This window comes from Maylandia zebra, linkage group LG5 (assembly GCF_041146795.1).
Source record: "Maylandia zebra isolate NMK-2024a linkage group LG5, Mzebra_GT3a, whole genome shotgun sequence".
NCBI classification, from domain to species: domain Eukaryota; kingdom Metazoa; phylum Chordata; class Actinopteri; order Cichliformes; family Cichlidae; genus Maylandia; species Maylandia zebra.
Genome location: NC_135171.1, coordinates 3,312,438 through 3,336,008, shown reverse-complemented (window position 1 = coordinate 3,336,008; position 23,571 = coordinate 3,312,438). Strand labels below are relative to the sequence as shown.

The 23,571-nt window shown below is 43.7% G+C and overlaps 1 protein-coding gene across 1 annotated transcript in view; it reads right to left on the bottom strand.

The window, feature by feature from the left end:
* plekha6 (pleckstrin homology domain containing, family A member 6) overlaps positions 1 to 23,571 on the bottom strand; it is a 73,833-nt gene continuing 50,262 nt past the window's right edge. The window contains exons 15-23 of the mRNA XM_076884422.1: positions 22,792 to 22,959; positions 22,333 to 22,408; positions 21,965 to 22,068; positions 21,102 to 21,260; positions 20,035 to 20,181; positions 19,762 to 19,892; positions 9,542 to 9,690; positions 4,027 to 4,134; positions 1 to 3,706 (exon numbers count right to left, since the gene is read on the bottom strand). Of these exons, the coding sequence (XP_076740537.1) occupies positions 4,037 to 4,134; positions 9,542 to 9,690; positions 19,762 to 19,892; positions 20,035 to 20,181; positions 21,102 to 21,260; positions 21,965 to 22,068; positions 22,333 to 22,408; positions 22,792 to 22,959 (1,032 nt within the window). The 3' untranslated portion in view covers positions 1 to 3,706; positions 4,027 to 4,036. The remainder of the gene's footprint in view (positions 3,707 to 4,026; positions 4,135 to 9,541; positions 9,691 to 19,761; positions 19,893 to 20,034; positions 20,182 to 21,101; positions 21,261 to 21,964; positions 22,069 to 22,332; positions 22,409 to 22,791; positions 22,960 to 23,571) is intronic.

The following is a 23,571-nucleotide window of genomic DNA, read 5'->3' as shown; positions in this document are numbered from 1 at the left end:
TATGTATATATATATATATATATATATATGTATTAGGGGTGCAACGATATTTGTATCGACATTGAACCGTTCAATACAGTGCTTTCGGTTCGGTAAGCATATGTATCGAACAATACAAAATTTGTAATTTATTTTATCAACTTTCCTTCTGACAATGCTGTCTGTGTTGTGCGCTCAGTGAATCTGCGTTTGACTACTCCGCCTAGGCTGCACTGTCGAGCGCAGATCCACTGAGCGCTCAACACAGACAGCATAGGCAGAAAGAAGAGCGCAGGGCAAGCTAGCAAGACAGAAGTTAAGCTCTCCTTGCAACATGGCAAATTGAACCTCATTCAGATCTGGCGTTTGGAACTATTTTGGTTTTCATGTGATGTATGACCCTGAAGGTAAGCGCGTCATGGACTAAAGTAAAACAGTATGTTGGATGTGCCACGCAGTGTTGGTCAAGTTACTTGAAAAAAGTAATCAGTAACTAATTACTGATTACTTCCCCAAAAAAGTAATCCCGTTACTTTACTGATTACTTATTTTCAAAAGTAATTAATTACTTGGTTACTCAGTTACTTTTTAAAAACACGATTTACAACCTGAAGAGGTGATAAAGCGATAGATCTTTCAGTCCAAAAAATGTACAAGTACAAAATGTAATCAAATGGAAAAGTCTCTTTTTTAAACTTGTTTTATCAGTTTTAATCTTTTAACTTTATGCATCAAGCAAAAATTTAATTATATGCAACATTCTCTGACTTGAATAAATTAGTTTAACATTTAAACCTATTTTCTGCACATTCCAGCACATAAAATAAAATATTTTTTGTGTTTACACTCACTCTTTCAAATAGATGCAAGTAAAACACAGCAGAAAATAAATAAAGTCAAAGACTCAGCGGTCCTGTTGCTCTATTTTCACCTGTAAAGCAGGACTGCGGTAGGCGGAGGTTTACCCTGGTGCAGGTGTGCCGCGGTCAGTTGAAGAATCCGTGACTTTCTCTGTGAGTTTCCCATCACGTCGTAGCTACTCGGTGCTTGCTTGGAAGTTTAGGGGTTTTTTTCGCTGTAAAAAGAAGTTTTCTTCCCACGCACAATGTACGCTAATGTTTTTGTCACTTTTTATGGAATCAAACTCAAAGTACGGTCAGTACTTCCACGCTTTAAACGCTGCACGCTCATACTCTCTCCCACAATCGATATGTGATCCATTGTTGATCTGTACACAGCTGTTGTCACTAACGGCGCACTCGCTTACGTCACTGTCGTGAGACATTCTCGCAAAAAATCACGGTTTTAGTAACGCAGTAGCGCAGCGTTCCTACGGGAAAGTAACAGTAATCTAATTACCGTTTTTGCAATAGTAATCCCTTACTTTACTCGTTACTTGAAAAAAGTAATCAGATTACAGATTGCCCAACTCTGGTGCCACGCAATGCTCAATTACATAGGTGGGAACTAGTGTGTTAGCGCAGTTAGCTCGTTAACGTGTTGGCCGTCTAGCCCCATGCACGGGGCGATCCGCGGTAGTTCGTTAACGGAGATTTGCCGTGTTGTGGCGTTAAGGTCATTTCAACGAGATTAACGCTGACAGCACTAGTGGGAACACAACGAATATGACTGCACATTTACGCCGACATCATCCTAGTGCAAAGACAAGTGGAAGCAGACAAAAACAACAAGCACGCATGCTACAAACTTTATCAGAGTCATTTAGACAGCCGTTAGCACACGATTCTCCTTATGGGGACCTGATATGTTTAATATGCTGCTGAGAATAAAGCCCAGAAGAAGCGTATAGTATAGCTTTTATTTTGGAAAAAGACATTTCTCTGTCAATCGCTGTCAAAATAAAAAACACGCACAAGGGTTAGGGTTAAATTTAAAAACTGTACTTTTGAGTTAAAATATATATTCATAATTTTAATAAATGACAAATTAAAAAGGCATGAACATTTTTGTCGAAAAAATATCGAACCGTGACACCAAAGTATCGAACCGAACCGTGAATTTTGTGTATCGTTGCACTCCTAATATATATATATATATATATATATGTGTGTGTGTGTGTGTGTACAGTACAAGAAGCAAATAAAATGTTATGGCTCTGCATTATTGGATGAAATGCCAGTGTTTCACAAAAGAGAACATCTTTTAAATAACAAACTACCAAACTGCTCTTCTAAGGTCACTTCTATTGTCCCATATACAGCATATCATTATCTAGAGAAACAAACAATCCACATACCTATAAACGTGACACAATCACAGGGAAAAGTCATCGAGGAACTCCTACTCAATTTGATGTTAAGTGCAAAGCCATTTAACCAAATGCAGTATGTGTCTGTGTTGAGGTAATCATGTCTCTTAAAAATAGAACTACCAATCCTGTATGTGAGTCCAATTTAAATTACATTCATATACAACAACTTATCTTGGTTTCCACCAGATTTCAGCTACATAAATTTTCAACATCCCTCAATATTTGCTGTACAGTACCCACACCAGTCAGATGGCTATTTCAATGTACAGAGGTTATAGGTCTCTTCAGCGTCCCGGACATCGTGCTCAGAGATAAACCTGTAACACTACGAAGGGTACATGACTACACGGCATCTGTGTTCAGCTCTTGGTAGGCTGTATAAAATGTAAAGAAAAACAAAAGATCCATATCAAATGTTGACATAAAGCAGCAACATATTTTAAAGCTGCTGCGTGTCACTGGTGCACAGCTTCAAGGCCAGCATCAGTAACAATTTGAGGGTGCAGCATGGTATAGATATTTTCAACATCTGTGAAGGCAAATGTGAATTTACTTACATGCAACGATATGTGTACAAGTTTATACAGCAACATGCTCTCAATCACACATGCTTTTCTGCCAAATCCTTGGACTGTATCAGCATTGATAACATGTCCAGGTCCTAAAATGGCCTGCCTCCACTTCAGGTCCTACTTCACTCACTGTAAACATTTGGTGCATTATGAAATGAATTACACCAAACATGGGAGCTTCTTCTTTTCAAAAAAATTTCTCCTTTTTATTATATATATAGTTTTTCTTGTACCGTTTTCATAAACGTAATTAATTTGTTTGTAAATCATTACATTCTGTTTTTATTTGCATTTTACACAGCATCTGACCGTAAAGAAAATGTGATTCTGTTACACGAAACTTTCCAAAGACTTCAACCAGTGTGAATAAATATCCATAGCCTCACTCCTCACTGAGCTTCACAGGCCAGTAGTTGGGCTGGTTGGTTCTTCAACTTTGGCTTTCAGGGCCCAGATGCATCTTTAGATTCATTTACATCACACTCTTAGAAACTGTCTCTCTTCATACTCTCTGTAGCTTTTTTTCATAGTTGATCTTCAGCGAGAGCTTCTTATATGCTATGTTCCCTTGTTAGTTTTTCAGTAATTTCTACTTTGTAGGATATATCCTGAGCTAAAAGAAAAAGAAGTATGCTAAGTAATCTGAAGTGTTCCTTTGTCATTACAGTGCATATATAACAGGAGGAGTCTTGAGTTCATGAGTCTTACCCCATTCTTTTGGATTTCAAATTGTTATTACCTCCCAGAAATTTAATTTGACACATTTAAATGATTTTGTTGTAAAAATTTGGTCTTTCTTTTTCCATTTTCTGAGACTTTCCAGTTTTTTGAGTCAATCCTCAGAAAGATGCTCCATCAACCTTAACAGCGCCCAGGGCTTGAACTAAAAGAGGAATAAAAGAAAATTATAAGAGAGGCAAAGATAGCTTATCGTGGGTAATAAATGGTTATACTTTTTCTGTATAACCATGTCATTTTTCTTATGATGTTGTAAATTAATAAAATAAGCATCAAGACTGTGATATTACTGAGGGAACACTTGCCCACATTGTGAACATAACTACGACTTTTCAAAACCTACATCCTTATAAATAGTCATATCATTTGGGAGATATCACACAAAAACAGCACCAGAGAGTAATGTAAGAAGACGTTCTTCTGAAAAGGACAGGTGGAAAGGTTATGCTGCTAATAGAGACTCACCTTGTGAGAATCACACCTTCATGGTGTGGGTTGAGATGGGAAAGTCAGCCGAGGAAGGGGGAGAAACTATGTTTGTTGGGGAGACTGGAGAACTGGAGGCACACTGAGCTGCAGTGAGAAGAGACGGGCAGAAGGTGAAAATGTAAAACAAAACAGAGCAGTGATTTCTTTCCACTCAGACATGGAGCATCAAAGAAGCTCCAGACTGGGCTTCATGTGATTTGAGACACTGCAAAGTAACACAAGTACAGTTGAATACGCTCAAGGACACATTTCTTCTGTATTTTTGCAAAGTAAAGATGAGAAGGTTAAAATTTTAGATCCTCCCGCAGGCCCACCACCCGCAGGAGACGCCATAGTGTGCATTGTGTGCCGGGTGGCGGCCAGGAGCAGAGGCCCTGGCGGACTGATCTCCGGCTGCCAAGACTGGCAATAGGGACATGGAATGTCACCTCTCTGGTGGGCAAGGAGCCTGAGTTAGTGCGTGAGGTTGAGAGGTACCGGCTAGATATAGTCGGGCTCACCTCTACGCATGGCTTGGGCGCTGCAACCAGTCTCCTAGAGAGGGGCTGGACACTGTCTCAGTCTGGAGTTGCCCCTGGTGAGAGGCGGCGGGCTGGGGTGGGTATTCTAATATTCCCTCAGCTGGCTGCCGGTACGTTGGGGTTTTTCCAGGTGGATGAGAGGGTTTGTTCCCTGCGCCTTAGGGTCGGGGAACGGGTCTCGACTGTCATCTGCGCTTGTCATCGGTGCTGGAAGGTGCTCCACGTGGAGACTCTGTTGTCCTGCAGGGAGACTTCAGTGCTCACATGGGTAACAACAGCGAGACCTGGAGGGGCGTCATTGGGAGGAACGGCCTCCCTGATCAGAACCCTAATGGTGTTTTATTGGACTTCTGTGCAAATCACAGTTTGGCCATAACGAACACCTTGTTCGAACATAAGGTTGTCCATAAGTGCACGTGGCACCAGGACGCTCTAGGCCGTAGGTCGATGATCGATTTTGTAATCGTATCACCAGACCTGCGACCATATGTTCTGGACACTCGGGTAAAGAGAGGGGCTGGCTGTCAACTGATCACCACCTGGTGGTGAGTTGGATAAGGTGGCGGGGGAGGACGCTGGACAGACCCGGTGCACCTAAACGCGTAGTGAGGGTGTGCTGGGAAGGTCTAGCAGAGGCCCCAGTCCGCGAGAGCTTCAACGCACACCTCCGGTAGAGCTTCAACAGCATTCCGAGGGAGACTGGGGACACTGAGTCCGAATGGACCATGTTCAGCGTCTCCATTGCCGAAGCTGCTACATTGCGCTGCGGCCGCAAGGAGGTTGGTGCCTGCCGTGGTGGTAATCCCCGAACCAAATGGTGGACACCGGAGGTCAAGGGAGCCACCAGGCTGAAGAAGGAGTCCTATCGGGCTTGGTTAGCCTGTGGGACTCCAGAGGCAGCCAACAGGCCAAGCGGAATGTGGCTTGGGCAGTGGCTGAAGCAAAAACTTGGGTGTGGGAGGAGTTCGGAGAGGCCATGGAAAAAGACTTTTGGACTGCCTCGAAGAGATTCTGGCAAACCGTCAGGCATCTCAGGAGGGGAAAGCGGTGCTCTACCTGCACTGTGTATAGTGCTGCCGGAGCGCTGCTGACGTCGACTGAGAAAATTGTCAGGCGGTGGAAGGAATACTTCGAGGACCTCCTTAATCCCACTGAGACGTCTTCCAAGGAGGAAGCAAAGTCTGGGGATGAGTCGCCAATTTCCGGGGGCGAGGTCATTGAGGCAGTTAAACAACTCCTTGGTGGCAGAGCCCCTGGTGTTGATGAGGTCCGCCCCGAGTTCCTGAAGGCTCTGGACGTTGTAGGGTTGTCCTGGTTGACACGCCTCTACAATGTTGCGTGGGGATCCGGGGCAGTACCCCTGGACTGGCAGACCAGGGTGGTGGTCCCCATCTTTAAGAAGAGAGACCAGAGGGTGTGTTCCAACTACAGGGGGATCACACTCCTCAGCCTCCCTGGGAAAGTCTATGCCAGGGTGTTGGAAAGGAGACTTCGTCCGCTAGTCGAATCTCAGATACAGGAGGAACAATAATAATAATGGATTGGATTTATATAGCGCTTTTCAAGGCACCCAAAGCGCTTTACAATACCACTATTCATTCACTCTCACATTCATACACTGGTGGAAGCAAGCTACCGTTTGTAGCCACAGCTGCCCTGGGGCAGACTGACAGAAGCGAGGCTGCCATATCGCGCCATCGGCCCCTCTGGCCAACACCAGTAGGCAAGTAGGGTAAAGTGTCTTGCCCAAGGACACAACGACTAGGACAGAGAGCCCAGGGATCGAACCGGCGACCTTCCGGTTACAGATGCAATTCCCAACCCCCTGAGCCACGGTCGCCCCAATGCGGTTTTCATCCTGGTCGCGGAACACTGGACCAGCTTTTTATCCTCTCAAGGATACTTGAGGGTGCATGGGAGTTTGCCCAACCAGTCTACATGTGTTTTGTGGACTTGGAGAAGGCATTTGACTGTGTCCCTCGGGGTGTCCTGTGGGAGGTGTTGCGGGAGTATGGGGTGTCTGGCCCATTGCTACGGGCCATTCAATCCCTATACAACCGTTGCAAGAGCTTGGTTCACATTGCCGGCAATAAGTCGGACTCGTTCCAGGTGGGTGATGGGCTCCGCCAGGGCTGCCCTTTGTCTCCGGTTCTGTTCATAATTTTTATGGACAGGATTTCTAGGCGCAGCCAAGTGGCGGAGGGCTTTCGCTTCGGTGGCCTCAGAATCTCATCTCTGCTTTTTGTGGATGATGTGGTTCTGTTGGCTTCATCGGGTGAGGGCCTCCAGCTCGCACTGGAACGGTTTGAAGCCGAGTGTGAAGCAGCGGGAATGAGGATCAGCACCTCCAAATCTGAGGCCATGGTTCTCAGCCGGAAAAGGGTGGAGTGCCCACTCGGGGATGAGTTTCTGCCTCAAGTGTCTCGGGGTCTTGTTCGCGAGTGATGGGAGAAGGGAGCCGGAGATCGACAGACGGATTGGGGCTGCAGCTGCAGTAATGCGGACGCTGCACCGGTCCGTCGTGGTGAAGAGGGAGCTGAGTGTAAAAGTGAAGCTCTCAATTTACCGGTTGATCTACGTCCCTACCCTCACCTATGGCCACGAGCTGTGGGTAGTGACCAAAAGAACGAGATCGCGGATACAAGCGGCAGAAATGAGCTTTCTCCGAAGGGTGGCTGGCCTCTCCCTTAGAGATAGGGTGAGAAGTTCGGCCATCCGGGAGGGGCTCAGAGTAGAGCCGCTGCTGCTCCACATCGAAAGGAGCCAGCTGCTCCACATCGAAAGGAGCAGGATGCCTCCTGGGCGCTTCCTGGGTGAGGTGTTCCAGGCATGTCCCACCAGGAGGAGGCCCCGGGGCAGACCCAGGACACGCTGGAGCGATTATATCTCTCGGCTGGCCTGGGAATGCCTTGGTGTTCCCCCGGATAAGTTGGAGGAGGTGGCTGGGGAGAGGGAGGTCTGGGCCTCTCGGCTGCTGCCCCTGCGACCCGGCCTCGGATAAAGCAGATGAAGATGGATGGATGGATGAAGCTGATAGTAATATATATATATATATATATATATATATATATATATATATATATATATATATATATATATATTAGGGGTGCAACAATACTCGTATCGATATTGAACCGTTCGATACAGTGCTTTCGGTTCGGTACGCATATGTATTGAACAATACAACATTTTAAATTTATTTGATCAACTTTCCTTCTGACGATGCTGTCTGTGTTGAGCGCTCAGTGGATCTGTGCTCGACAGTGCAGCCTAGGCGGAGTAGTCAAACGCAGATTCACTGAGCGCAGAGCAAGCTAGCGAGACAGAAGTTAAGCTCTCTAATATGGCAAATTGAACCTCCCCCACCCTAATTCAGATCTGGCGTTTGGAACTATTTTGGTTTTCATGTGAAGTATGACACTGAAGGTAAGCGCGTTGTGGACAAAAGTAAAACAGTATGTTGGATGTGCCACGCAATGCTCAATTGGTGGGAACTAGTGCGTTAGCGCAGTTAGTTCGTTAACGTGTTGATGCCGTCCAGCCCCACGCACAGGGCGATCCGCGGTAGCTCGTTAACGGAGATTTGCCGTGTTGTAACGTTAACGTCATTTCAGATTAACGCTGACAGCACTAGTGGGAACACAATGAATATGACTGCACATTTACTCCAACATCATCCTAGTGCAAAGACAAGTGGAAGCAGACAAAAACAACAAGCACGCATGCTACAAACTTTACCAGAGTCATTTAGACAGCCGTTAGCACACGATTCTCCTTATGGGGACCTGATATGTTTAATATGCTGCTGAGAGTATACCCCAGAAGAAGCGTATAGTATAGCTTTTATTTTGAAAAGAGCCATTTCTCTGTAATAAACTCTCTTTTCCAAAGAGGAGTGATTCCTCGATCAGATAGATTAATTTTTTTATTACTTTGTTGTTTCAGCAACATTACATTTAAAAACTGTACTTTTGAGTTAAAATACATATATATATAATTTTAATAAATGACAAATTAAAAAGGCATGAACATTTTTTTTTGTATCGAAAAAATATCGAACCGTGACACCAAAGTATCGAACTGAACCGTAAATTTTGTGTATCGTTGCACCCCTAAAAAATATATATATATATATATATATATATATATATATATATATATATATATATATATATATATATTTATATATATATATGACTCATCCAGGCTACAGAAACTGATCAGGAAGGCTGGCTCTGTGGTTGGCATGAAGCTGGACACTCTGGTGACAGTGGCAGAGAAAAGGACACTAAAAAAACTGCTGGACAATTATGGACAATGCTGGGCATCCTCTGCACACGGCCATAAACAACCAGAAGAGTCTGTTCAGTGACAGGTTGCTTCTCCCAAAGACAAGAACCAACAGACTTAAAAACTCCTTTGTCCCACACGCCGTCAGACTGTTTAACGCCTCTCTGGAGGGGAGAGGGAGGGGGAAAAGGAGGACAAAGGAGGGGGGAACAACTAAGCTGTAGTGCCTCTTCACTTCACTGTGCAATACTTTTGTTAATAGTCAACGGTGCAATAGACCTCAATACTTTAAATGTGCAATTCACTTGTATTTTTATTTTTATTCGTATTTATTCTATTTATCCCCTTCGTATATTTTATTTATATATGTCTCTGTATTTATATATGTGTGTGTGCGTATATGTATTGTAACTTCTGTCGGTGCTGTGCCTTTGGAAACCGAATTTCCCAGACGAACCCACCCGAGGGATTAATAAAGTTTTATCTTATCTTATCTTTTATTCATATATATATATATATATATATATAAGTTCATGCACATAAAAGCAGCTACCAGTCAGGGCTTTAAAACACAGAGAGCAATTGTGCCACTGTGGTCCTGTCTATGTCATGACTTAGTTTTGAAAGAGTGTGGTGGACTCAGGTGCCATGTGATGCTGCCATGTGGTGAGAGTGTTCACCAGAGAGAAGGCGACTACGACGAGAGGCCTCAGCAGCCAGAGCACAGGAGATCTCAATACGCTTCTCTTGCTCCTGCAACTGCTGCTGGGAGCTGGCTGGAGCTCCACCTTCCACTGGGCCGTCCAGAAGGGGAACCATATTCTGCAGACTGACAGGAAGTACATGAATGTGATAACATTCATAAAAATTAAAATCTCTCAATATATATATTTAGTAAATTTATAAATACCCGCACGGAAAAATATTAGAAAAAATGGATACAAAACCCTCAATTTCTTAATAACATTTAACTTTTCACTAATGAATTACACAGCGTTGAGAAATACATTTCATTACAGTACGTGTTTTTTCTGAAAATGCTGTACCTGAGTTAAGGAAGTCATTCCACCACTGTTCATTTCTTCATTGTCATGTACCAACACAATTTAGAGCAGCTATCTAAACTATACTGCCACACAGGTAAGCTATCACATTAATAGTCCCCACTGTGTCCAATATTGTGAATTTTGTTGTGAGCTAGAGCATCCACCCCGAGTGGAGCTCTCTGATCGTGCAGCGAGTAAAATAGGGGACACTGAGCATTCTCCCTGGATGCATAAACGTCCACGGTCGCCTGACCGAATCGCAGCCAGATCTGCTTCCCTACCTCCGCGTGAAGCTTCCAGTCCCCATACAGCGGGTTGCCCCTGGAGAGAAGATCTGCTCCAAAGTTCAAGATCCCCGGCACGTGAGTTGCTCTCAGTGACAGCAGGTGGACACTGCTCCAGACTATCAGTCTGTGTGCCAGCGTGTGTAACTTGGGGGACCCCAGACCCCCCTGTCTGTTGATGTCGGCCACAACGGTGGAATTGTCCGACCTCACTAAAACATGATGACCTCTCAGCCAAGGGAGAAAGTGTTTTAGTGACAGGTGAACCGCCAGCAGTTCCAGACAGTTTCTGTGGGCAGAGCGCATGTGAGGGCCCCATTCCCCATTCACTGTTCTGCCCTCGTGGGTGGCCCCCCAGCCGGAAAGAGAGGCATCTGTGGAAATCACCTTCCTGGCTGAAACTGCCCCCATGGCAACGCCCTGAGACAAGAAACCTGGCCTCTTCCACTCGTGGAGAGCGAGTGAACAGTCTGCAGAGACTCTCACGCGACGGTGGCCGTCTCGGTGAGGGTCCAGTCCCCGCGAGCCCACCCAGCGCTGAAAGCCTCTCATGTGCAGGCGTCCCAGTGGTATCGCCACTAGAGAAGAAGCCATCAGACCGAGCAGCCTCTGGCACTGTTTGAGGGTCACTGTGTTGCCTCTGCGAAACAGTGCAAGGGATGACTGTATGGCCGCCGTTCTCTCCGGGGACAGAAAAGCCCTCACCCGAAGGGAGTCTAGGCTGAGCCCTATGAAAGTAATGCATTGAGTTGGCGTCAATGTGCTCTTTTCCACGTTTATCTGGAAACCCAAACTCTCCAGATGGTGTATGAGAGCATTTGTGTGACAAGTCGCTCCCTGGCGGGTTGGGGCTGCCACCAGCCAATCGTCGATGTACGTGGCCACCCGAATGCCCTTTTTCCTGAGCGGGGCCACTGCTGCCTCGGTGCATTTCACAAACACCCTTGGGCTCAGTGAGAGACCAAAAGGCAGGACTACAAACTCGTATGCCATCCCCTGGAAAGCAAATCTCAGATACCTTCGGTGTGGGGGATATATGGGGATGTGGAAATAAGCATCCCTCAGGTCGATTGATGTGAACCAGTCGCCCGCTCGTACAAACCGTAGCAGCGAGACGTGCGTCAACATCCTGAACTTGTATGTCCTCAAATGCCGGTTCAGGGCACAGAGATCCAGAATGGCTCTCATCCCCCTCCCCCCCCTTCTTTGGCACAAGGAAATACCTTGAATAAAATCTGCTGTGCATTTCCTCGGGAGGGACAACTCTTATAGCTCCTTTGTCTCTCAAGGTGGAAATTTCCTCCAGGAGAAAACTGGCAGACTCGCCCGGAGCACGAGAGTAAATAATTTCTTTGAATTGTGGTGGAGCGACACTGAATTGCAGCCTGTAGCCCTTTTTCAATGTCCTCAGCACCCATGCTGACTGAGTGCAGGTGGCCCAGCTCTTCATGTGGAGAGACAGGCGAGCGAGGTGACGGGCTCATCTGCATCATCACAGCCGTGGAAACGCGAGTCTCCACGGGCTGCGTTATGGCAGACGGTGCTCCGTTTTTCAGCATGTTTGATTTTTTCATGTGTTTTGCAACACTCGACAGCGCCGCCCTTGGCAAACTGCCTGGATGCACGTGTCGGGGCTTTTTTAATACAGAATGCATGAGAGAAGTGCTCGTGAAACAACACTGCGAACTTTGGCTCTCTTTCCCTCTGGCGGGTCCGGTGACAGGAACGCCGGCCCGAGTTAAGCACTCTGTGTGGAACATGTCCCGTTGAACTTGCTCTGGAACGGAGCTGGGAGGCGGGAGGGTGGCCCATGAAGGGGGGAAACTGGGTTCGCTCCCGCCTAGAAGAGAGGCTGTCAGGCCGGCCGCTTCTTCCTCCTCACGATCGCGGCAGCGGGGTGAGGAGGAGGGGCCGCTTGAGGTCTGGCCTGGGGAGATTGCTTCCGAGTCCATGGATTCTTAGGGGCCCCGGCAGCCTGGGGGGCTGCCTGCGTCTTAGGCACTTTGGGAATCCTGAAAGCGGGGACCGGGCGAGACGCTGCCTGCGCGAATGACTGGCGCGGCGCTGCTGGGGTGGCGTGCTGGGCCCTCCTCGGCAGGCAGAGTTTCAGAGCCTCATCATCTCTCTTTTTCTCCTCACATCTCTTCTGCATGGATGTAACAGCCGCACCGAAGAGACCGTGAGGGACGACAGGGGTGTCGAGGAGTTCCTCTTTTTCCTTAGTCATCAGGTTGGTGAGCGTGCTCGCTCCTGAAGAACCATGAGGCCCATGGCTCTCCCAGTAGCCTGTATGGCTACCTTGTGGAGGCGGAGGACGTGGTCAGTTATAACACAGATTTCTTCCCACACTGTGGTATCTGTGTTAGCTGTCATGTCCTCTTCTAGCTCAGCTTGGTAAGCCATTAGCATAGAAGAGGCATTGTGGGCTCTTACTGACAGAGCCGCTGCCTTGTAGCACTTATCTGTAAGGCTAGACTGGAAGCGGTCTGTTTTGGGAGGGAGAGATGGGGCCGATGAGGACAGAGACGTCTTCGGGTGAAGATGGCTCGCCACCAACGGCTCCACTTGTGGCATCCGGCGGAGGCCGATAGACTCCATCCCCTCACAATCCAGCAGGGAGCTCCCCACGATGGGGTGTTTCTCGCTGTAAGGTTTTGCTTTCCACGTCACCGCTATCTCATCGAGTAGCTCAGGGAAAACAGGCAACACATGCTTCCCCGTCTTTTTCGCCTTCGGCAATTTCTTACCGTCAAAACGAGACTTTACAACCTCTGTTTGAATGGCGGGCCACGGGATGTTGAGCCTAGCGGCTGCGCGCTTGCACATGTCCTGCATGTCGAGATCCAGGGGAGACGACGGTGTCGGTTTTTCAACCTCGCCGGTAGCCGAGGGCTTTGCAGCCCAGCTGATGCTAGCCAAGGAGGTGGAATCTTCCTCCTCGCTGTCGTTAGACAGCAGGAGCTCCGAGTCAGCCGACTCATCTCCGTCCTCGTTAGCATCTCCTCCCCAGGTGACTCCAGCATCGCGGAAAAACGGTCGCGATGGGCTGAGGGTCTGCCTCTGCCCAGCTTGGCCCTGGCGTTGCGGCCAAATCATCGGGCATCTCAGTTTCTCCTTGCGCCGCAGCAGCCTCACACAGCAAAGGGTCGCCGCCCGACAGGTTAGCCTGGCGAGCTAGCTTGCAGCGGAGTAGTTTGCGTGGGAAAGCCGCACAGTGGATACAGTCGTGTGCAGGTGTCAAGGCAGCCTGAGCGTGAGATAAGCCCAGGCATGCCGCAGACACGGGGTGTGTATCCCAGGCAGAAATCTTCTTGCCGTCGTAGCCATGGTTAGCTAGAGGGTCGCGCACGTTAGTGAGACTGACACTGAGTGCGGAGAATATTGCTATTCCTCGCTAACATGGGGTGAAAAGTGTTGCTACTTTTCTACAGGTATTGCTACCTAATGTGTAAAACTGCTAGCGTCGAAGGGTATTGCTACCTGATGGTGAAGCTAGGGGTACCTTTATTAGCAAAGTGTTGCTACTTCGCTGGGTGAAAGTATTGCTACTTGGCACCCGCACTAGCCACAGAACAGTATTGCTACTGCTTGTATGCTAGTGGACAACTGAAAAGCTGGGAACAAAGCGCCCGGCGACCAAGTTGTTCACTCGAATCTGTGGACAGTTTAGCTTTAGCACCCAATAGCACAGTTGTCTACAGGCTTCTGTGAGAAGCGAGAAGAGGTTTTTCAATGACATCTGACGCTATGTCAGCCTATTATATAGGGAGGCACTGGCCCCTCCTGACATGGGCGTCACCTAGCCAGCCTGTAAGGGCTGGCGTAATGGTATTTGAGCTTCTGATGAGGTCACGCAGGAAGCGTTCCCATAGTGAGACACGAAACGAATGCTATGAAAGAGAACTCACAAATGCATTCCTTAAAGCAGATAATTCATGAACTGGACAGGAAATGGGGTGTTACTAATTTAAAAGGGTCATCATTTAGCCTGGCGAAATAGTTTGCTGCTTTTTAAGAAAGCCCTCCATAAAGCTAGAACATCTTACTATTCATCACTGATTGAAGAAAATAAGAACAACCCCAGGTTTCTCTTCAGCACTGTAGCCAGGCTGACAAAAAGTCAGAGCACTGTTGAGCCAACCATCCCTTAAACGTTAACTAGTAATGACTTCAGGAACTTCTTAGAGGAAAAATCATTGATAACCACAGCCATATTATAGCTTTTATACTCTGGAGTGGACCGTACTTCAGAATCTTGTTAATGCTACTGAGGAGGAGGACATTTCTATTTGCTCAACAAATATGAGGAAACACACAAACTGTTTGTGTGCAGTTTGTTGCACGTTTGATCTGCTAGCTAAACTTCTAAGGGAGAATGCAGAAAAAGAGCTAACTACACACAAAGATGGAGAAAGATGGATAGGACAGTGGAGGACGAAGAGAGGCTAAGAAAGGTTATATAAAGGTAACGATGTCACGGATCTGGGTCAGTGTTGACCCAGCATTTTGAGTTTTTTATATTTTGGTCTATTTTTGCATTATGGATTATTTTCTGATGTTCTGGTGCTTTGTTTATTATTATTATTATTATTATTATTATTATTATTATTATTATTTTAGCACAAGGTTTAGTTTAAGTTTGCACAAAAATAGCTGACAGAATTGTTCATTAAGGAGCTACTTTTTACTTTCTTACTTTGAGTACATTTCAGAGCCTGTACTTTCTCACTTTTACTCGAGTAAAGAAGTTGCTTCACTACTTTAAATTTCACTGGAGTGTTTTCTTTTTTGTGAAAGTCTGTCATTTTGCCACCCCTCACAGTTTGTACTGACAAGTATGCTTAGTTATGTGTCAGTTTCATTTCATTGTATACAGTAAATCCTAGTCTGATAAATTGAGTCAATGTAAAAGAGTCACACTGTTAAAACTGAAAGGTTTCCCTTTTCAGCTTTTGTATTGTCAGTTTGGGTTCCTTAATGGATATTGTATTTATTTTAGGTACATTGCTTTATATGTTTTTAGACCTGGGACATAGTAATTCTTCAAATTTTGGGGTATATAAAGTATTCCTTATTCTTACAAATATCATGGTTCTGGGTCCTTTTGACCCAGCATTTTATGTTTTTATGACCTGTTGTATTATGGTTTATGATTCTTTGTGGTATCCTGAGTTTATTCTGTGTTAACCTTTGTACTTTGTGTCTCCCTCTGTGCATCGGTGTTTATTTAATTGTGTGAGTGCTTGACCCTTGTTTCCCCTCCTTGTGTTCAGTGTTGGGAAGGTTACTTTTAAAATGTATTCCACTACAGATTACAGATTGCATGCCCCAAAATGTATTTTGTAAGGTATTCTGTTACGTTACATTCTGTTACACGCGTATATAAAACAGGTCTGCGGCTCCCAACCATAGTAAAGGGACCTCTGGCTAATACATCGGGTTTGTGTCAGGCTCTTAGCCAAAAACTAGCTTTACTTTGTTCTCTGGGTCACTTTGCTAGCGAGAGACAGAGAGAGGCGTAGAAAGGCTGCTTCAACGGAGCTTATTGTTTCGGAGGAAAACACGAACACAGCGTACAGTCGAGTCTTAATAGCTTACTTACAGCTGGGCTACACTGCCCATGAGGCTACATTCTTTAGGGCTATGCCTGTCACACTCTGCCTATTGCCTTCAAATTAAATAATTTTTTGAACAATAATTTTTTAAAATATTTCTTTATGTCATTATGCGGACTGCAAGTAGAGCTGTCATAGGCCGTGGGATTGAGACACAGGCTTTAGAGCCTCTTGATGTGTGTTTTGATTGGGTTTCCACCGGCGTGGAATTACCAAAAATAGAGAGAGCATAGCCTAACATATGAAACAGTAAAAGATCGCTGTGTAATACATTTATTTCAACAACGTAACTGTATTCTAAATACCACCTTTTTAAATGGTAACTGTAACGGAATACAGTTACCCATATTTTGTATTTTAAATACATAATGCCGGTACATGTAATCTGTGACTCCCCAACACTGGTTGTGTTTTATTTCATCATGTTTCCCCAGCCCAGTCTGTGCTCTCCCCCATGCTCCTCTGTGTTCTCTCTCCCCCTCTGTGTACTTCCTGTTTTACTTTGATAGTCTCCCGTCAGTGTACGTCATGTTGTGTTTGCTCCTGCCTGTCTCGTTATGATTATTTGTCTCAGCTGTGTTCCCCGTGTGCTCCCACGTCACTTGTTATCTTTCTCTATATTGTGTCCACGTCTCCCTCATGCTGTGTGCGTTTCACTCTATGATTCTCCGTGACTTTTGTTTATATTATCCCAGTGTAGTATTGTACGCTTTTTCCCTTGAGTCAGCAATAAAACTGCTTTTTGAGTTTGCATTTTTGCCTCTGTGAAGTCTGCTTTTGGGTCCGATATCCTGCCTGCCACTCAGCGACTCGTGACAACAAATTGTTTTTCTAACCACAGTTCTCTTTTGAATATCATCTATGGGCAGAAATCTGTGCCATCAGAAACTGAATTTGAATAAGTTGAATTTGAATTGCTCAGATTGAATCTGAATTGTAACTTGAATAAATGCTTTTGAAAACTGAATTTGAATTAGTCTAATTTGAAATTGAATTTATGGTTTGAAAATGATGATCACTAAATTGAAATTGAATTTATATTTTGAAAATGAATTGATTTGCTTTGAAACTGCATTTTATCCTTTAAAAATTCAGCTCTCGAATAATTTCAGTTTCACTTCTCACCATTCAGTTTCAGTTCTACAATTCAATTTCAGTTCCAACATTCAGTTTTTTGGAACTTACATCCGGTTCCGGTTCAAGCGCAGATTAATAGAACTACGTTTTACTAGCGGACCGAAAGTGTTACTGACGGGAATCTACAGCATGTTGAGCTGAATTAAGACTTCAGAAGTCATTCGTCATGTCGAATGACCAGCGGATAAACTCTCAGGTTGGTAATAAATGTATTACATGTATAAGAACAAGCGTTATGTTAACAAATGATAGCCATAAGGTAACTTTTGTGCTTATTGTAGCTGCTAGCTAAAAACGCTAATTTAGCGTAGTTTGCCCTGAATTCAGCTTTGACAAACAAATATGATCGACTGTTTCTAGTAGAATTCCAAAGTTGTCATCTTGTACCCTCTCAGAGTACCCCCTCTGTATGCTTGCAGAGACCCCTACAGTTAGGGAAACATGCAAAACGGTGCCCAAACCTTTGTATTTTAGCTTTATTTATGTCTTACACAGCATCCCAACTCTTTAGCTAACTTAATAACTTTAGCTAAAGTGAATAGTTAGTCTAATTCATTAGTGCAGCATTACTGGATCATCTCTGTTTGAAGTGATATAATATGATATACAACTATCACTGAAACGGCAAACTTTGTAAATAAGCAAACAACACTTCTCATTCTCTAAACGTTTGGCCACAGCTGTAGATTACACTATCAGTGCTTGTTCACTCTTGACAATAATTACATTTCTAAATTCTCTTTGTGCATTTACAGGTAAACAATATCTAATATTTTATCTAAATGACTGCTTTGTCTTTTAAAAAGGGTGAAGAGCCTGAGGCCGGTGACAGTCCAGTTCTACTCTAAGTACATCCTTACAGTGGATCTCAGGACAAGGCCACATTCTTGTCCTGCCAGAAGAGAAGAGAAACTTCAGAGTCTTCATGCAGTTCAACCACACCTGTCATATTCCGTATGACAGGGGTCTCAAACTCCAGTCCTCGAGGGCCGGTGTCATGCAACTTTTCCATGCCCTCGAGGACTGGAGTTTGAGACACCTGCCGTATGGTGTTCATGCTGTTTTCTACCACACAGTTACAGCATGTCTGACTGCCTGTTCAGCATATGCAAAAATATATGATGAGTTTAAGCATGTGATGACTAAGGCCTTCCATTATGGTGTTTGTCATCACATGTCACAGACATCTGGATGATCATTTGGAATAAACAAAAAACTTGTTACTTCATCTTTTATCTTTATTATTATTATTGTTCTTATTTTACATTTTTCATTGTTAGGCATTGGGTTTATTTGTAGTAGTCCTTTCCAACGTCTTTCCCTCTTCCATGTTACTGTGTCAGCTTGTCAGGATCTATTTGGGTTTGGAAGTGGAACAGAAATTAAAGAAATCCAAAGTGCCATTAAAACCAGGAGACATTCTTATATTTCAGAAGAAGGGATTAATTCAAAAGAAATGACCTCAATGCCATATTTTATTTAGGAACCCGAGAGAGCACTTTGCAAAATAACACATTCTTATAATTTCACCCTCAGATGAGCCAAGCTACAACTGTCAGGGAAGGTGATGTAGGTACAGAGCATATGAGAGTGGTTAAGTTAATGTCTCTTGTCTAGATGAAGGCACAATACGGATCAATGGCAAGGCGTAGAGATTCAGTATCTTCAGTCTTCAGTGGACACTCCATTTCTGGCACAAAACACCTGTAAAAGATGGTCGATTTAGGAGGTGACCCGACAACTTCAGCCTGTCAAACATATTAATGGAGCAGTATGCTTTAAAAAAAAAAAAAAAAAAAAAAAATCAAATTAAGCATGCATTCAGTACCCTAAGAATTATTATGGTAGTTAAACACAGTGATAGTTGTATATCACTTCAAACAGAGGTGATCCAGTAATGCTGCACTAATGAATTAGACTAACTATTCACTTTAGCTAAAGTTATCAAGTTAGCTACAGAGTTGGGATGCTGTGCAAGACATAAATAAAGCTAAAATACAAAGGTTTGGACACTGTTTTGCATGTTTCCCTACTGTAGGGGTCTCTGCAAGCATACAGAGGGGGTACTCTGAGAGGGTACAAGATGACAACTTTGGAATTCTACTAGAAACAGTCGATCATATTTGTTTGTCAAAGCTGAATTCAGGGAAAACTACGCTAAATTAACGTTTTTAGCTAACAGCTACAATAAGCACAAAAGTTACCTTACGGCTATCATTTGTTAACATGACGCTTGTTCTTATACATGTAATACATTTATTACCAACCTGAGAGTTTATCCGCTGGTCATTCGACATGACGAATGACTTCTGAAGTCTTAATTCAGCTCAACATGCTGTAGATTCCCGTCAGTAACACTTTCGGTCCGCTAGTAAAACGTAGTTCTATTAATCTGCGCTTGAACCGGAACCGGATGTAAGTTCCAAAAAACTGAATTTTGGAACTGAAATTGAATTGTAGAACTGAAACTGAATGGTGAGAAGTGAAACTGAAATTATTCGAGAGCTGAATTTTTAAAGGATAAAATTCAGTTTCAAAGCAAATCAATTCATTTTCAAAATATAAATTCAATTTCAATTTAGACTAATTCAAATTCAGTTTTCAAAAGCATTTATTCAAGTTACAATTCAGATTCAATCTGAGCAATTCAAATTCAAATTGAACTTATTCAAATTCAGTTTCTGATGGCACAGATTTCTGCCCATAATCATCTCCTTTTATTATAAATGAAGAGGTAAAAGATGTTACAAATTTAAAATGTGTACAGCTTTAAATAAACAGACTTTTGCTAGAAATTTAAAGGAAGTTAAAACTGTACTTTGATTTGGCAATAAGGGTCTTGATTCGTTCTAGCTTCTTCTGCTTCTCCTTCTGCTCCTCTGGGCTCAAGAGAGTGTTATTCTCCACATCCAGGTAGCGTTCAGGGATCAGAACCTTGTCAGGAGCCATCTTTTATAACAAGAAAGAAAAAAATCTCTTTTATCTTTGTCTTTTATGATTTTGGACACAAAGGTAAGCTATTATGATTCTATTGTGAACATACCTGCCTTAAAATAGCCACAAAGTTAATAAATGATTCAACTTATTTCACCTCTTTGCTGATGTTGTAATGCTCTGGTTCAATCTGTAAACGTCTCAGACGAGCAATTTCTTCCTCTGGTGACTCTTGCCCCTGTCCTCGAACTGCCTTCTCTAAGTCTTTGATGTCAATCTCATGAGCTGTCAGCCGCCTACGGACCTGTGAATACAAACACAAACTAGATAGGACACACAGGCAGATACAATCAAATCATCAGCTAGCTAAAATGCGTATACCCTAGTATACCTAACTTTGGCCTATCTCAATCACTGGTTTTATATTTGTAAATATTGGCAATGTTTTTCAGTGGATTATCTTACCCACCTGGAAGTACCAGAAATGCAAACAGGTGGACAATACGCATGGTACATGGACTGGTTTTTACTTTCCTACCATATCTAAGTGCTCAAAGCACTTTACAGAATTTGCCTCGTTCCCACAAGCACTTTTTCTATGCAAGTGCTTTCTATCTAGCATTCACACACATTCATACTCCAATGGACGCACTGGAGAGCAACTTGGGGTTAGTATCTTGGAAAATTTAGCATACAGACTGGAGCAGGCAGGAATCGACCAACCAACCTTCCAATTAGCAGATGACCTTCTCTACCTTCTGAGCTACAGCCACCCCAGTGTGATCAGTGTAAAGTGATCTCTATCATTCTGTCATTTTTACACATGAACTGACGGTGTTGGAGAATCACATTCACACAACAGGAGAAGGTCCATTTCAGATAAGTTGTAACTACTTGGTGTTTACATGGGTTATGTCTAGCTATTGTACCCAAGTGAATTTGCTAGACCACAACTTTCTCAGATGGGCTCACATGGAAATTACAAAGCTTTGTACTGGGGTAGGCAGGTATGACAGCAACAATTTGGGAAATCTGGGAAATGTGTGATATTGAGAAAAATTTCAAGCTGCAGTACATGTGTGAAAGTTCTTTCACACATGTACTGCAGCTATGACTATCATCTGAAAAATAAACACATACATGATTCATTTTTTACTTTACCAGCTCACTGTGACAATACTACAATTAAATACATGACAAGGATCACCATTAGCTTGCTCATACCACTTTGTAATTGGCTGGAGACTGGCCTCCTGACAGGTTTAGGCTTCTCCTTTTGTCCCTCATAGAACTGCACTGGTTGCGACGAAGTCGCTCATTTTGTTCCTCCACACTCATCTTCATCTTAATTTCTGTGGGAAAAGCAGCACTTTTTGGGCGCTCCTATGACAGAGAACAGGCTTATTTTTAGAGATAATTTCTCTCATATAAAAATATAATAAAATGGATTATAAATAAATTAATGCTGTCAGTGATAATCTCGTTAAAATGACGTTAACGCCATAACCGCATTAACGCGGTGGAGATTTGTGGTTATGGCGGTTATGGCATTAACGTCATTTTAACGAGATTAACGCTGACAGCGCTAAAATGAATATCAACCTTGTAACAGTTGCAGTGGTGTGGTGTCTCTTTAAGACAATGTAAGGGTTAGAGATGTCATAAGTATGCACCACTGCCCACTTTGGAGTATGAGATCCACTTGCTTGCAAGTGAGTTTATGGACTCGGACCTCTTTAACTTTTTGCAACGGGTTGTAGGAACACTGTGCTTCATGTATGATAATTAGTAGCTGTTCAATGGGTCTTTGTAAGGTTGAGTGTGCATTAAAATACAAGCACTGTGGAATTCCCAGTGCCAGTGTGGTCATGAGTTTTTCTGACTGTCCTGCTAAGTGTTTCCACTGCTCCTCTCAACCACTGAGTACAACCCACATTACAACCTCTTATGTGCATTCATGTCTAATGTTGTGAATATGACCCATTTCACATGTTTCTCAGTTCCACTGACCTGTTCATTGTTTATTATTGTTTGTTGTTTATTAAGGCTTATATTTTTTCTCTCCTAACCAGAGTGGGTTGACATACCCTGGAGACTCCATTAAGCACTCTGCTGTTACGGCGATGAACTTCAGTAAAGTTCCTCTGTGATTCATCAGTGGGGGATTTGGTTCTAGGAGGAACAATGCCAACTGTGCATGTGAAAAAATAAATACACTTATAAGTACAGGCCAAAAAAAACATGTTTGTATTCTCAAACATAACACTATGAGTCAGTCTTTAAAGTGTCACTTGATTAATTCATGCAATCAGACGTCAAAAGACAGAATACTGAATTTTTATCTTTAACTTGCTATTATAAGCGCCTTAAAGAATGTATCTCTGGGTTCTGCATACCCAAGTTATTGTTGTCATTGTTATTGCCATTTTTAAATCTTGATATTAAACTGTTGTACCTTTATTCATGGTGGACTGCCTGTCCTGGGCCTGCTCCTGAACATCACTGATATTGTTCGATTCTCCAAACTTGGGCTGGAATGCAGAGATGTTTTTATTTTGTCAGCACTGAACCTGAAGGTAGTGAACGATTCTAATACTGTTCAAAAAACTCAAGAATGCATTAGATAATGCCTTGTAATGGAAGAAACAGCTGGTACACCTGAAGAATCCCCAATGATGCAATCACACTATGGTTGAAAAAGTCTTCTTATTTTAAAGGAATTGCAGTAACCCATTCTTTAACAGTACTATACCTTTACTGTACAGCTGACCAGCTGCCAACTGAAGTGACAGTGCTGATCAAAATGTCCTCTTCAAGTACACATGACTTCAACAAATGTGATGCACCAAGGTTGGTTCACATTTTATTTCTTTCTCTAATGAAAGAGAGTATACCAGCAGAAATACCCAATTACCTTTCTGAAGTCAGAATCTTCACCACCAAGGTAATCAACATCGATGCCGAAGCTGTGTGGCCAGGTCGTGCTGTCAAAAGGCAGGGGAGGGATGGAGGGAGGAAAGGTATAGGAGGGATCCAATGGGTAATAGGATTTGGGAAGGGGAGGCCTAGGGGGAACACTTTCCTTGATCACCATAAGGGCAGTAGGGAGTGAAGAAGGAAGTTAACATAGGATAGGAGGAAGAGAGAGTGCTGCATATCAGGATAAGTGACAATAAGCCAGGCAAATTGCAAAGCAGAAATGTATTGATTGAGTTTCAGTCTAGTTAGTTAAAGAGTTGGATGAAAATCCCCAGCTGGTTGCTGAAACACTGATCACACCTTATAGTAGCTAAACTCTAAGAAGCATTAAGACAGACTTAATTCAACATATGAAAATAATTATTTACGCATATTAATGTCTGTGAAGGTTCTCAGTCATCCAGGTCATCGTAGTCAAAGGAGCTTGCAAAGAAAAGCATCTGGACTTCTTTAAGTTACTTGAAGACGTTTCACCTCTCATCCGAGAAGCTTCTTCAGTTCTAAGGTCAAATGGTGGAGAGTCCCAGATATAAACCTAGTGGGAGTTTCCCCCCACAGAGGGACAAAAGGACCCCCTGATGATCCTCTAATCGCTTGAGCCAAGGTGTGAAACTGGGTGTGGGTCACAATCAGCCAGAGTTTCGGGTGAGTTCATTGTGAAACCTGGCCCCACCTTATCATGCGAATTCCTGAGGTCAGATGGCCCAGGATGTGA